At 32.3% G+C, this 16,107-nt stretch overlaps 1 protein-coding gene across 2 annotated transcripts in view; it reads left to right on the top strand.

The window, feature by feature from the left end:
- Positions 1-16,107, top strand: part of LOC148619423 (guanylate cyclase 32E-like) — a 45,251-nt gene that overhangs the window by 12,349 nt on the left and 16,795 nt on the right. For both annotated transcript variants that reach the window (XM_088579297.1, XM_088579298.1), the window contains exons 4-7: positions 7,263-7,409; positions 8,086-8,267; positions 10,056-10,191; positions 12,537-12,682. In XM_088579297.1, the coding sequence (XP_088435423.1) occupies positions 7,263-7,409; positions 8,086-8,267; positions 10,056-10,191; positions 12,537-12,682 (611 nt within the window). The remainder of the gene's footprint in view (positions 1-7,262; positions 7,410-8,085; positions 8,268-10,055; positions 10,192-12,536; positions 12,683-16,107) is intronic.

The following is a 16,107-nucleotide window of genomic DNA, read 5'->3' on the forward strand; positions in this document are numbered from 1 at the left end:
ATGAGGCTGACAATATTGCCGATCTGATTCAAAAGAAAGAAAAGGGCATTGTTTAGCCAGTACCTTTAATCACAGTTCCCGCTATATGTATGTAGATTACATATTGTCTTTAAACAATATTGACTTCTTACAATTATGCTTCTTGAAAGGAATTATATTGTTACATGATTCAAGTCATCACTCCCTACAGAGGTTTTACCGTCGTCATCATGAACTTTTGAATCATTATGATGTTCCCATCTTTACCATGAGAACTGAATTGTTCATCGTGTCATACCTTTCCTGTCCTCTTTCGTCTATCCCAGATTTAACTTTTTATAAGCAACTTAGCCGGTGTTTCTCGATTAGCAAAGGACGCTTACTCTTTTAGTGTACTGGTACAAGCTCCAGCTATTAGTGGAGTACCCTTTGTTCTGTACGTGTTATTTTGATTATTTCATGTTCTTTGTTGTGTTAGCCGGTTTTTCCCTTGTTTGGTCTTTATCCTTGAAATGCATCCATTTTTTCCGTTCGCATCTTGGTTTCATTGATTACTCATTTTCAATGTCGCTTTTTTCATTTCTTTCTGTTCGAATTGCAAGTTTAGACCCAAATGTCGAATGGTTTGAAAATCTTCATTTAATACAGTTATTAATTTGTTTTGGTATAACAAACAACTTTCGACCTTTTTTTTTATTAATTCAGACTTTATGAAAATGTTACACTGGTTTGTTTGTTTAAGTAATTACGGGAACCAATTGTTTAAAAATCGATTTCAAAGAAGTAATACAACGCAAATTTTTGAACTGTACAAATCATTAGATACCTTTAAGCAAGACTTTTGAAATCTTATTTCAAGAATACAGTCTCCTCTGTACAGTCCTTATACTATATATATGTTTTGTATTGTTTTTAATTTGCATTGAAAACGGAAGTGAAAAAATATAAGCAAAACAAACTCAGAGGAACCTTGATACTGTTCTGTTCTTTCCAAATGGTTTAGTCTGAGTTAGTTTCTGTTCACAAATTATTCTTTTTGTTTGTAGTTGAACGATTGCAAGCTGCTGGTTAATTTGCACGCTCAAAAATAAAAAAAAAATTGGAAAAAACATGTCATATAAAGTTTTAGTATCACTATTATGACAAGTTCTAAAAAATGTTCATTGAAGTCAAATAGAAAACAGTTTTTGACTTTACTAGGTTCAAATACTGCACAGTATTGATCGTAAAAAGTGCCCATTTCAATTATGTCCTCTTTTGAAAGTCTTTTGAGAGGAAATTATTCCAGACGGTCACCTTAGTTCAGTCTGTTTAGGAGTGGATTAACAGAATTGTCATACCCTCTTTACACTTGTCTTAACTGTCTGCTTCTGCGTCGGCTTCCTTGATGTGCTTTCTGACTCCTTTGTAACGACAAACGTGACCTGTCAAAATTTCTTCATTATAATTGGCAAATTAGAATGTTCTGTTCGGCACGCTATGGTATTTTCTATCTTAAGCATGTCGTTACCAGGCAAAAAAAGTCAAAATACATGTCTGAATGTTTTAGGGAGAGATACTGTACTTGTTTCATTTAGTCTAGACAGTTAATCGAAATAAAATAAAAAACATTTCTAAGTTTGACATTCGTTTGGTTTGACTCAAAGTTGAATGTGGTCGGTGTGATAATAATGGAACTCGTGACAAATAGACCAAGCAAAGGATATATAAATCGTTGTATGGTATGACAGGTAGGATGACCTAACACAAATCAATCCACACTGCAGATCTAATAATATTCTGGGACACAAAGGTTTCCTACGCTTTATATCCTAATTTGATCACGCTATTTGTACAACAGAATCATAACCAGAGATAACAATTTCTTGACTTATAATTTGAAATAAATCAAGTCTCAATGAACCTTTAACTTATGCAAGTTGTAGAACTGGTTGGTGGATTTGCTGCTGTCTTTGAACTGCCCGAAGAACGTTGCTGTACGAACTATAGGTTTAGAATCGACCCTATCAGCAGATAAACAGAAAGTTTAAAGATGACTATTTTTTTATAACCCCATTAAATCAAAAGAACACCAGCGTTTTTTACGGAATTGACGCGATGTATTCTCTAAAGACAAGTATAACGGATGCTTAAAAATATAAATCATGTTTTAGGGTGATTCTTCACGAATGAAGGCGATGTAATGATGAATATTTGTGGCATTCTTTAAACGTGAATTATTTGGTATTCCTTAGACAAACATTAAGACAAAACAAAAAAGCCAATTATTGTTTCTAGTTATTCACGATTCTTTGGGGATTTTGGAGCGTTAAAATATCAAAAACAATATTACACTGGAAATAGAGACAATTATTTTTGCATATTGTGTTCCCTCTGTTATATTAATCTACCAGTGATCCTTCTGGGGAATTCATTATAAATTCTTTTTATGCAAGAGAAATATAATCATTGCGGAATGGTGCAATTTCACAAATTGCTCTGGGTAATTTGAAATAATAATCTCTTATTGGGACAGCATGATCCAATATGACTTTTAATTAACAAAAAATTCAATATTTTGTCCAGCATTTACTTTATTTGCCTCTGTATTTCAAGCTATTTAATAATTCATTTAAAACATCAAAAATATAAGACCCATAGCTAAATGCATAATATAAATAAAGCATGCGTGTGTTATTAATATGTTCTTATTCCTTCCTTCCAGATCTTGGTTTTACAAAAATGATAGATATTGCATGAACCAGACAAAGAAGTTGTCTCATGCAGGATAGGGAGAAAAATAAATCTTTTTTTCTTGACAAAAAGCTGCTTTTAAATTCGATAACTACTTTTGTTGAAGGTGTTTCCCCTACTCACCGATCACGACCTTTATCAGACAGCTTTGTTGATGCCTTACAACAAGCAGGTGTGTTAACCGTTTTGTAGCACTTGAGTTCAACTCGTGTATGTATAATTTTGGAGCTGTTCTATAACAAATCCTTATTTGTACAGTGTTTAGGGGTAATATAACAAAGACCAGAAACAGCAAAAGTTCCTTCTGATGTTTCACTAGTAATAAGTTTCGTGTTTTGAAAATCACTAACATAATGTCATTTTTTTACTTTTCCGATGATACATATTTAAGAATCAAACCACTAGTATCTCACACAGATTGCCACGATATCATGCCCAACCTAAACAACATAATTTGCAAATACTCACAAATCATACACACAACATATGTTTGCTTACCCTACCGGTGCACCTGGATTATGCTTCTAGTTTTTAGTGGAGTCCGAGTTGCTCATTTGCTTTTGTAACTTTATATGTATTATTTTAGTTACTTAATGTCCTTTGTTGTGTATGTCTGTTTTCAATGTTTGGTCTTTGTCACTGGATTACTTTCTTTTGATTTCTGCTAGAACCTTGGTTCATTTGATTACTCTTTCGTATTTATGAAAGGAATGCTGGCTTTCACCACTCTTCACGAACTTATTAAGAAAAACAGGATTCGATTCCGAAATTGCATGTCATCTAATTATGGCATTTATAAATATTCAATGTTCAATGTTACTAATCATGGTTTATTATATTCCTCTTTACTTACCGAGGCGTTATGTACTGATCAGGATGACCGACAGTCCGCCCGTCAGATCATCAGTCAACTATTTTGTCCATTTCCCCCTTTTTTCCTCGACTTGTTAATGGTAGTTATTGAAACTAAATAAATAATTGTTAGGTAAAGCGATTGTGCATCTGCAATTTTATTTGTTTATCTGAATGAATTGAATGGATATTGAATTTCCATTAGCATAAATCGACTTTGTCGTTTCGTCAATGTAGGGGGAAGGGATATACAATGTGTAGCAGCAACTTTTAAACGAATTTATTGAAACACTCGGGGAACGATAGTAATAGAGCATCTTGTACGTAACCTTTTAAAAGGGTGTTAGCGGAAAGGATATGGGGTTTACATTAGTATTAATATGACACTGATAAAAGGATTGGACAGGTTTGTATCCGTAACTAGCCTCGTGCAGGTCCGAGTGTCAAAAGAATAGGCATGCAGCAGTGCTAAGCTTGTAAAAGGAGACTAAATTGTGCTCAGGAACTTAGGCGGGGGCTAGGCGCTCTGCCCACAGAGCAACTGGGATGTGTGCACCAGATGGTAGAATGGGGTACCCCTGGCGTGTTACATGCTGGGGTTGTCAGGCTATAATACGGAAAACCTGATCGCAAACCATAGTAGTGCACCGTGTTGGGAAAGATACCACGTTCCTCGCACGTAAAAGAACCCTGCTGTGGTATTTGACAGGAATAAGAATCTTTGCGCTCCGCCACAGGAGCCTAAATTGCCCGACTTACCCATTCCCCCTTTTTCTAGTAGCAATCAAAATTTGTCCACCCTATTATCCTTGTGTCCCATCCCTTGTTTTCATTTCATCATCATTCATGTTCATTATATCATCCTTTTCATGTTCATCGCCTGAATATAGCTGAAATATTGCTGTTCGGGCGTTAAACCCCAACAATCAATTAATCAATCATATCCGTAACTACCCATAAAAACTGGCATGCAGTGGTTTATTTTCCATATCAAACATTTGTACATGTGTTAAATATTTTTAACATGATATCGTTTTAATATTAAACTCTCAAGTGAAAAAGAAATATATAATCAAAAACTGATTAAAGGACAAATTGATTTAATGAAATAATATTTTTTCATGTATGCAATTATGCTCAAAACTCAGCTTATAGTCTAGAGGAAATGGAAACTTGAAAATAAGTTCATCAGGTGATATATGTATACATGTATTCAAAATAAATGACTAGCTAATTAAAAGTAAATATATCTATATGATGAATTTTTGCTGTGTGTTTATTTTTTTCTCTCTAATATCTGGACTTCTTTCATAAAACACCTGCTCAGACGATTTATATGTATTTTTTTTTTCAACAAGAGTTTCCGGGTGATCAATTCTGTTTTCCTATTAATGTGCCAAATACCAAAATTGCGCATGTTATGACTACACATTTCTGTTGTCATTTAACAATGGAGTATTCACAACAGTATTCTGCATACGTTTTGAAAGCATTTGAAAGTTTGCGTTTTATCAAAAAAACCTTCTAATGTGCCCTGCTGAAATACCTACTTTAACAACGATAACATTATAAAATGTAAGTTTAGTATATGCATTTGTCACAATTAGACAATAACATAAACATCGTACATCAATGAGCTTCCCTTTTTAAAACTAAATAAGAAACACTAGCCAGATCATAATCATTCTATTGCTGTTTGATAACCAATCATGTTGACCTTTTATTGCCCTTCCTTAGATAGTCATAAACCAATTTGATTATGTAGAGACCAGTTTTTTTCTTATCTAATAAATACATTTCCACTTTGTTATCATATAATCAGGAAAAGATATTGACTATGAAATCTGAAGATTTGATTGACACGATCATTTCCTGATTGAAAGTAACATTCAGCACGATGTCTTATTGATAACAATGGAAAATGTGTTTATAAATCTTATTCGTTGTCACGTAAAGTCCATTCATTACCTTTTAAATATGGGTATATATATTTGAAAGAAAACAAAATCGATACGTCGCTATATTGGCTTTAGTATGGAAACAGTTTTTAAACAATAAAAAGCAAAATGTGCTTGCTCAACACCATTAGAAAATCAAATGTAAGAGGACGACCACACAGAATAGTAAACGAAAATAGATGCAAAAACTGGTAGAATAATCAGCAGTGGGTGTAATATGGTCCATGACATATTATTCAAAATTGTATCTGAGATGCAGAAGTAGGAATTATTTTTTTAGTCAATAAGTTGTGGTAAATTATATGAAATGCATTGCGATTTCATCATCAACGGGAGATAACTGACATTTCCGCCATCACACTATTGTTAACTTTGAACGCGCTTCTCTGCGTCCTCTGAAGCTTCTACGACGAACAAATTATCAAAGTGTCCACAAAAGACGATAAACTATGCGCCCACATTGTCAGATTCGTGTGCTTTGCAGGATTCATTATTTTTTTCAATTTCCTGATTCTTACAGATTTTCTATGTGGACACAATATGTACACTTGTTATTTTTTTAACATTCGTACAAGGAATTGAACAATAAATAAATAAATAAATAAAAATAAAAACAAACAAACAAACAAACAAACAAAAGAAACAAAAAGAAACAAAAACCAAAAACCCGTTGTCATTTATTTTTTGACATCCTTTGTTGTCAAGTAAAAGTGGATTGACTTTCTTACATATTAAAATCACTAGTTGCATTTATTTTGTCTTTTAGTACATGTAAAAGTTAGATCATGGCAAATTACATACATCACCAAAATTAAATAAGATTTACGACTTTATGTTTGATTTATTAGTTGAATGTACTACATGTCATAACAACCGTTTTATACCAATTATACTCTTGAATGTTTGAAGCGTTGTTACAATGGTTTTAAAATAGCAAAATATACATGTGCTGTGTTGTTCTTTTTTTTTTCGCAAAGAAAAATACGATGCATCATATCAATGTGGACTTAAAAGTAAATTATTGACAATGTTGCTTATTTGCACTTACTCCAATAGAATGCATAGTGGGTGTAACTAGTATCATTTTACAATATTACAGAAGCCACTTATGTTGTGTTCCTTATAAGTATCACTTACAGACGTATTCTTAGAAACTATTTAATGAAGTAGAGCCCAAACGAGGTGTCTTGCGTTAAAACAGTTTGTTTTGATGAAGGGTGATACTTTTATGCTTTTATACCATCATAAGTCTTTTTCACTAATCATTGGTTAGTATTTTAATCCTACTTCATAAAATGGAACATATTTTATCAATTATGTTAACCAAATGCACATACAGTTAAACTTAGCATAGTACAAATACCGGTGATGTGATAGGCCAAAGTGATAGTTTAACCTGAAAGGAAATATTGTAAAGTGTAAAGTAAAGTGTACAGCCAATAAATATTTAAAAATTGGCAATATGCTTCAAGTTGTAAAGTCATTTGTTCAGTTGAAAAATTAAAAAAAATATGGCCTGGTATGATTTGCCCGTTTGTATTCATATCTAATTCCCTCTATTGTACAAACATGCAGATGTTTATTTTACTAACTGTTTAGAAAATGTCAACCTGTACATTTCATATTACAGATTGATTCTCAAAGGAAAAAACGCTTAATTTTTTTTCAATCGATTTCATTTCTTCTAACCACAATTTGTATGTCCTTTGCAATACATTGATTGCTTTATTTATTTCTTAGTTTATGTTATGCTTGGGAAGGCTATTGATTTCATCGGTTTAATGGATCATTTAGAAGACCGAGGACTATTGGAATCCGGGGAGTATTTTGTAGTTGGTGTCAGTTTAGATGAATATGAACCACATATTCCTAATCAGTACTTGGAGGGTAGGTTTTTCATATTACGGAGTTATCTTTTTAATTTAATAAATCTTTAAAATTTAAAATCACACTTAAAGCGATACCACTTTATTTAATTAGTGTTGGTTACTTGTTGATCTTGTTAACATTTTAGATCTTACAGTCTAAGATATGATATAACGTCAAATCTTCTGCATTCAAAATTCTCACTTTCTTTTCTTACAAAGAAGGAAACGAAGGGCAAAAATGTGAACTACGCTACATCATTTGCCATCGGCATGTGATCCATAAGAACAATGCCACCCGTCGTATTTCAATATCTTTAGGAAAAAAAAAACTTTGAGGAATCTGACTTTTTGGGATAAAAATTAGAATCGTACAAGTTCTTAGCTAAATGTTGATTTTGACATGGTGAACTATATATTTGACAACGGGATGGACTGTCATCTTCTTGTTTAAACCTATAAATCACAACAGAACATCCATCAATTTGTATAAATAAAGTTCTGCGTCATAAAACAAAGGAATACATTTGTTTAAACTACTTTATCAGCTCTTGTTTATGGGGAAAATTTATCTTAACAACTTAAAGGATTATTGGCATATCTATGCTTAAACCAAGATTCATCGGCTTTTTCTGTAACGCTCACATTTAAAACTGTCAGTAAAAAAATAAAATAAGACATTTCGGGGACTATTTCAGGAGTATTCGATAGGAACGTGTCGGATGCAAGTGTGAGAGCATTCAAACATTTCATTGGTGTCGTTCCCTCACCTCCTGTTTATCCGGAATTCGAGAACTTTGAGGAAATCGTCAACTATTACCTAGAACTGCCACCATTTAATTTCATCAACCCACTGAAAGATTTTGGAATTCCCAAAAAGGTATGCAATTTGAATGCATTGTTGTAACCTTTGAATTGAATTATATTTATATTTTTACTTTTACTTTTAATATTACCATGACACTTGTCTAAGCTGAACATCTTTTGACTTTAAAAAAGTGTCTGTTATGGAAATCTTTTCGGGTAATTTAGGGTTCGATTTAGACAGGTTTCACGTTACTTTCCTCTGTCATGCAGAATATAATTATGTGTTAGAGTTGTCTTTATTGATATTTATCAATTCTCTAGACAAACGCACAAATTACAAGCTAGATGCATGTAGCAATATTTATTTCAAAACAATTTTCAGTTGGTCAACCCAGGATCGCATATGTTGACAAAGGCATTATTCTGGCTTAAATTCTGATCCCTATTGTCGAGGCAGTGCTAAAGAATAAGTATTTCTAAGTATCAGGCAAAATGAGAAAAAAATCAAAAACATGCATGTCAAAACCCACCGATCTGACAATAGAATTTCATTCAATGATGCTTTCTCTTTTTGAAAATACCATTATTTAATCTCTGCATCACTGGATTTGCTTAGAAATTTTTCAATAGAATTTTAGAAAAAAATTAGGTTTTTGACAGAGTTATTTGCCCTTGAAATATTCATTTTAAGTGCATTTCAATGAAACTCAATGCACCAACATGACATGCACAATCTTGTCTTTTTTTCTCGTTTCTCATGATGCTAATAGTCAAATTGAACTTTCAAAGTGGTGGGTTTTTCTCATATCTTGTTTCACTCACTGCCGGATTCATACAGAGACTGACCCTTAACTTGATAATTTGAGTAATTGTATAGTTATACAGTTTTGCGTATTAAACGCAATAAAGAGTAGAAGTGCCATATGCACCGATATATTTATACATTTCTCGCTATTAATCTTTTTTATACTCCTGGAAAACTACGGAGACGTTCCGAATGTCAATTTTCATCTTGTTTGCTTGTTGTCCAGTAAACGATAAATGAAATAACAGGACCGGGCATCACTAATCTTTATGAGCAGAGAAGAATTTGTCGAACTTTGAGAAAAGAACAAACTGATGCCAATTAAATAGCTGACAAACGAAATGATTTATAGATATGCAGAAAAAGTTCAACAACCATAAACTATATAAAAAATGACTTTAAACATGGTGTACGACTGGCTGGTTTTGCCAAACCTGGACGACTTATTCGGATCAGTATTGAATGACTGTACATTAAAGCTTAAATTTCAATGTTTTATTATTGTGGAAATCGCACAGTGATTACAACCGACAAGAACATGATAGGAAAATGTTTACAGGACAGATAAAATAATAAAAGTTTATTGATCATGTTTCATTTAAAAGAATAAAACAATTTTTATACACATTTGTTTTAAATAAACACTCTGTAAGGAAAACTGCTCTCATACTGCATGCGTGTTTATATCACAACAGTTGACATAGTGCAGCATTAGAATACACCTCAGCTAAAGATAATACTTCTTGAACACTAGAAAAATATTACTATATAATGGAAGGGTTATGGTATGTTTGTTGGTGATTATTGGCCCACATTGGATATCATATTACACTTGCACGCTCATGACCATCCAATATGATGTCTACTCGTGCCAATATTGATGCAATAACCCTATATAATTCTGTTTAGGTCCGTTTAATATCTGTTTGTGTTTGTTAGTGATCACCCTGATTTTACGTGATAATTTATATATATTTTTAGCAATTACGCTTAGAGCGTATTTTTTATATTTTTATCATTTCTGATATGAATCGATTGTTTTTTTTTCTTAATTAGATTAAACAGGAATCTGCTTTCCTATATGACGCAGTATGGTTATATGCTCGAGCTGCTAATGCAACAATCCATAAAGGAATTGATCTTTCAAATGGGACACATATTTTCAGCCAAATTGTTGGTCAGAGATATAAAAGTAGGTGCATTTCTTGATTGATCCATTTAGTATCAGTTTTTGTTAATAACACACAGGCGATGATAAATTCTAGAAAAAAAACCTTACAAAATTGTATTTTATTTTTGATCAATTACAGACCACATAAACAGTTTAACTTTGTCATTCGGTTGAAGTATTTCGATATAAAAACGCATGTATGATTTTTTCCCTTAAAGACAGACCTTTATACACAAATGCTATAGAGAAGACTAGAAATTCCTCTGTAGAACACCCTTAAAATGAGCAATGTGATTATTCATTCGACATTCGTATAATATTCGTTTGATATTCATTTAACATTCGTTTGACATTCATTTGATATTGATTTGATATTCTTTGACTTTCGATTGACATTAATTTCAATTTCATTAATTGGATTGGAGTTTTCGCTTTGTAGGTTTTATGGTCGTCATCGTTGGCTCGTGGATCGTTGCGGTGTGTCCGTCTGCACCGTGGGGCTGGTTTCTTCAACGTGTCATGGTTTGTCTTTCCTCTTTCGTATACCCCGGACTTTACTATTTTTATAAGCAACTCGGTGGGTGTTTCTAGAAAGCGGAGGACGCTTATCGTACCAGTGCACCTGGTCCATGCTCCCAGTTTTTTTTTATTGGAGTCCGAGTTACTCATTTACTTTTATTACTTAGTATGTATTATTTTAGTTACTTAATGTTCTTTGTAGTGTTTGTCTGTTTTCCATGTCTGGTCATGGTCCCTGGATTACATTCTTTTGATTTCCATTAGAATCTTGGTTCCCTTGATTACTCGTAAATCTATGAAATTGAGTTCTGTAAATAATCAAAACAGTTAGGAAATACAATCAGTACAGTGACACAAATGCGAATAACAAAACGAATGACCTACAAAACTCCTAATTTAACATAAATAACTATTTAATATATGTTTTTTTTCGGATTGCTATTTGGGATATTCATTGTTTTTTACCTACATGTATATATTTGATCACTTATTTTTTGAAATTTGACAGTTTGTCTCTATGGAAAAAGTAATTACACATTTCAAATAAGAATCATTGAATAAGTACAATAGTGTGAAGAATTAACGTGTTCCAGCCACAAGATAATTAATGTGATTTTTTGTCGAAGGAAGGAAGTATTTAGTCTTTTTGAAAAAAAATAAAGCAAGTAAATGTCGTTTGATTTAAAATCTGTAATTCACTGACATACAAAAGGGAACCAGTAATGACAAATGCTTTGTCGTTATTTCCGCATATTTGTCACCAGTTTGAAGCAACATCTACCATTTTCCACTAATAGTCATTTGGAGTCTATTTATCTCAGCAGAATAACAAACGACGCTGTGGAAGTCGTCCATACAGTTTATTTCGCATGACATACTTCAGTGTTCTTGCATTTTTCTTCTCAAACGGCAATTTACATGATAATGAGAATTACAAAACATCATTATGTAACATGAATAATTATTAGAACAGATTGTGATATGCACGGTTCATTGTTGGTGTAACAAGCTAATAAATGCTAATGTGTTTTACGTCACACGAGGTAACTGAATCGAACTGAGTAACATGATCAAAAATGTATAGATTGTTTTTTTATGTTATCAACTGAATGAAATTTCATCAGGAATAAGGAATTTAATTTTCGGACACTTTTTATTACTTAAAATCTGATCAGGATCAAGTAATACGGATTTCAACCTTACGACGAATCTACGATCAAAAAGTTAACTAATCTTAATGTCACGTCATTTTATGTTTTGGCTGACTAGAAACCTTCGAGATCAAGTACATCCTTTCTTTGAGTTATTTGTCGTTCAATTTTTTTTTCGTATTTCAGCAATACATGAAGTACATAGGCATTTGGAGTGGCTCTTACATTTTCTATATACAAATATATTACTTTTGTCAGATTTGGCTTATTCATCCAGTGTTTCGTTGATCTTGTCATGGAAAAAAATCTATGTATATATAGAGTATCATTAATTATCTACTATTTATGGAACCACTTTCTTAAATAATGGTCTCCCTCCTTTTTCAGCAAAGGTGAATAACTAAGACATCAATCACTTAATAGTATATACATGTTTAATAGTATAAATTTGTCATGGAATAATCCACCATTTATATGTTCATCTACTTGAATCTCCTGCAGGACATATACTAACCTTTCATTTTGGGATGGAGGTTTACTTCTTTTTTTAAGACGTTTGTTGTCATATGATTCGTATTTCTTTTGTTTACTCACATGTGCACAATATCTACTCATATTATCAAAATATTAAAATGTTTTGTCTGTTTAATCTGGTTTGGTTTCCAAATATTTTTCGTTTTCTGCACGATTTTGCAGGTGCAATGGGTTATATCAGCCGGATCAATGCTGTCGGTGACGCTGAGGGAAATTTTTCGTTAATAAGCACAAAGCATGTGGATGGAGAATGGGGATTATATCCCGTCGGGGTTTTTCAATTGAACGAAGATATACGGACACCGCCGGTAAGTATTTGAACTAAGCTGATCTATACACATTCCAGTAACGCAATATCATGGTATTTGTGTCTACTTAAAAATAAAAGAATGTACCATTCTGAAAAGATGGTTCAACCCGGATATATTTAATTTATTAACTTGTACTAGAAACGAAATAATTTTGCTAGTTACTTAGCACCTATGTACAGGAAGAACAAAAGAGACGATACCCTTATTAGAGCTAGGCAATTTGGATATTGTACTATGTCTACTGCAATGATTAGTGTTACTTTGGATAATTTAGTGGCAATTGTTGTCATGATATAATCTCTATATTTTGGAGTTTCTGACACAATTTTTATCTTAGTATCCCTGTATATAATGTATTAAATCGCCACATAGAGCCGGTATGACATAACAATATGACTTGCTTTCCACAATAATGTACGTCTAATGCGAAACAAAATTAATTCACGATCGAATAGTTTACCATTTTTGAGTTTCTGACACAATTTTTATCTTAGTATCTCTGCATATAATGTATTAAATCGTCACATAGAGCCGGTATGACATAACAATATGACTTGCTTGCCACAATAATGTATGTCTAATGCGAAACAAAATTAATTCACGATCGAATAGTTTACCATAACGTGGTTTACTTTCAGTTTGTGAGAATAATGGCTCATAAATGGAAATATGCTTCACTAGTTGAATAGATATTCGCTTTTCTTATAAAACTTTGTAGAAACATATTAATTTACAACTTGGCAGTACAAATAGGGGGGGTCTTGGCATTAATCAATATATATCTATCTCCCTTTTAAAAAGTTTTAGTTTTCTCATAATCAAGTTAACCAGACCATGTGCATGCACTGAACCAAATAATTATGTGCTGTATATGTCTTAAAAACACCTTTTTTTATATATCATCAGTCTTTTTCTATCCGACTGGACATATTTTGAAACTATTTGACACGTCAATCTCATAAAGAATAGTACTAGCTGTTATAAGTATAAGCACGATCTTAAGACCTAAAATATTATGAATAAATAATTCTTGTTTTTGCGCAGCCCTTTTTTTAAAAATTGTAGTAAGTTTTGCTATCAGTAATGTTTGGACACCAAGATGATTACACAAGTCTGTATTTTTTCCACGAGTGTGAGAAATTCCGTCTTCTCTTTGTACTCGAATTGAGTACAGAGGAACGAGTGAAAAGACGAAGAATTTCATACACGAGTGGACGAAATCCTAGATATTCAATGGATGTAGAGTATAAGAACGTTTTTCTTCCATTTCACAGCCAAAGGTGTGGAATGTGCATAAAATATGTGCCGTATCGTATTACTGGGTGTCAATTAACAGATATCACCTAAAATATTCCCTTATATATATTAATTCTGAAGATTTTGTATAATTTGAATATATTAACATACATTGGAATACAACGAAAAACTGAGAACAAAAAGTAGTATTGTACTTATCGTGTTGCGATTGGCTATTTTACCCTTGACAGACATGGTTGCGTGCACCTGTCTGTCATAAAAACAATAAAAAAAACCTCAAATGTTTCAAAAGTCAACAAAAAACATTCTGGGATTATATTAGCAATTCAGTTTGTGAGAATAATGGCTCATAAATGAAAATATGCTTCACTTGTTGAATGAATATTCGCTTTACTTAAAGAACTTTGTAGACACATATTTATTTCCAATTTGGCAGTACAAAAAGGGGCATTGGCATTGATCAAGATATATATCTCCCTTTTTAAAAGTTTTGGTTTTCTCTTAATCAAGTTCACCAATACCAGTAAAAATAAGCCTTTACTACCTTTGATTAAGGCGTAATACCACAATTGTGCAAACCAGTCGACTGAACATACAAGAAAGTAGTTCATTATGACACGAAGTAGTCCCAATTCTCCTAAATTAATGGAGGGATACAAACTTAGTGGTTTCTGAAAGATGAATAAATCAGCAGTTATCTAAAATCAATATTTTCTTTCTACAATGTCAGATAAAGAAATTCTGTATAAAAACATTAGGCTCCATGATATAGCTAAATTAAAAAATGAAAGTAGTGATTTGCACCTGTCTACTTTCACTTTGCCGTTCTTTATTAGAAAGGTACATATGGTATGCTGATATTTTATTAGAGCTATTGTAAAGAGTGACCATCATAATGAAACCCCTCCAGTGTCATCTGTACTAACATTATATTTGCTTTTAGCCTTATAAATAACTCAATTTAACATTATAAAAAATGGGGTCAAAATAGTAGTATAATACCTTAAACAAATGACGTTATCAATACCAATAATTATGACATTTTTGCACAAAGACATTTCGAACCAAGATTTGACCGGACCAATGGTTGTAAAAATATTGGGAGCATTCATATTATACATGTGTTGTATTTAATTTGTATAAAAGATGTTTTAAGAATTAAAAAATGTAAAATATGAGTTCGTGATATCATGACATAAAAAGAAAAATGCAATAGACGTTCTATGGGGAATGCGTATTTTCCGGTGTAAATGGTATTGGGAGATCCTGGAATGTGGAATGCGAGTAGGTTGTTGTTTTAATTGCAAATCTGTGTACCATTCAAGGGCTGTATATATATTTTTTTGTTTTGAACCAACATATGAGGATAAACAAAGACCGGATGAGAAATTAATCGCAAAAGCATAAACGGATTCCTGTACAAGATATCAAAATGAATCAATTATTTCCTTTCAACCTTGATGTATTGGAACTATATAATACAAGCATATGATTCCAAATGATATTTTTACAATGTGTCTTGTTCTAATCCTGTGATAAACATTAAGCAGTTCGTCGGTATTTAACTTACAACAAGCAATTCGTGGTTATCATACATTTCTACTGACCTTTAAGAAATTAAATTCTATATTGCATGTGCAGGATAGGAAAACGTGGCAAATGACATATGCTGAAATTGTTATAAATGTTATTCTAGCGATAAATAACCAATAAATTTTAGATTTACCCAATTTAGCCATTCTTTGAAACGACAGATTGACTTATTTTCCCATCGGTGATTTAGGATTAAAATCAAATTTTGAGTTGACACATTTTTCAATTGAGTTAGAGGAGGGAATATTGCTTATTCAGGCATTCTTAAAGCAAAGTACAAATTCATTATTTGATCGTATGTTTCAACCTATGGTATTTTGACTTACAACGTTCATTTCATTCAACAACAACACTAGATTTTGTAACAGTGTTTTAAATCGAATGTTGGGATTCATTTCACTGTTGCACCGTTGATGACATGTTAAAATTCACCTTACGATTCTTCCTGTTGCAAAGCATAGACAAGTCGATAAGTATAATGTTCAAATCATAAATACACAAAATAGTTATTAGTAGACGTTTCATTTTAACCGAAAATCAATTATGAGTTTTATAAGGTTCTCTATATATAA

Source organism: Perna viridis, chromosome 4, assembly GCF_037379345.1.
Source record: "Perna viridis isolate PV_CMFRI_1.1 ecotype Kerala chromosome 4, ASM3737934v1, whole genome shotgun sequence".
Taxonomy (NCBI): domain Eukaryota; kingdom Metazoa; phylum Mollusca; class Bivalvia; order Mytilida; family Mytilidae; genus Perna; species Perna viridis.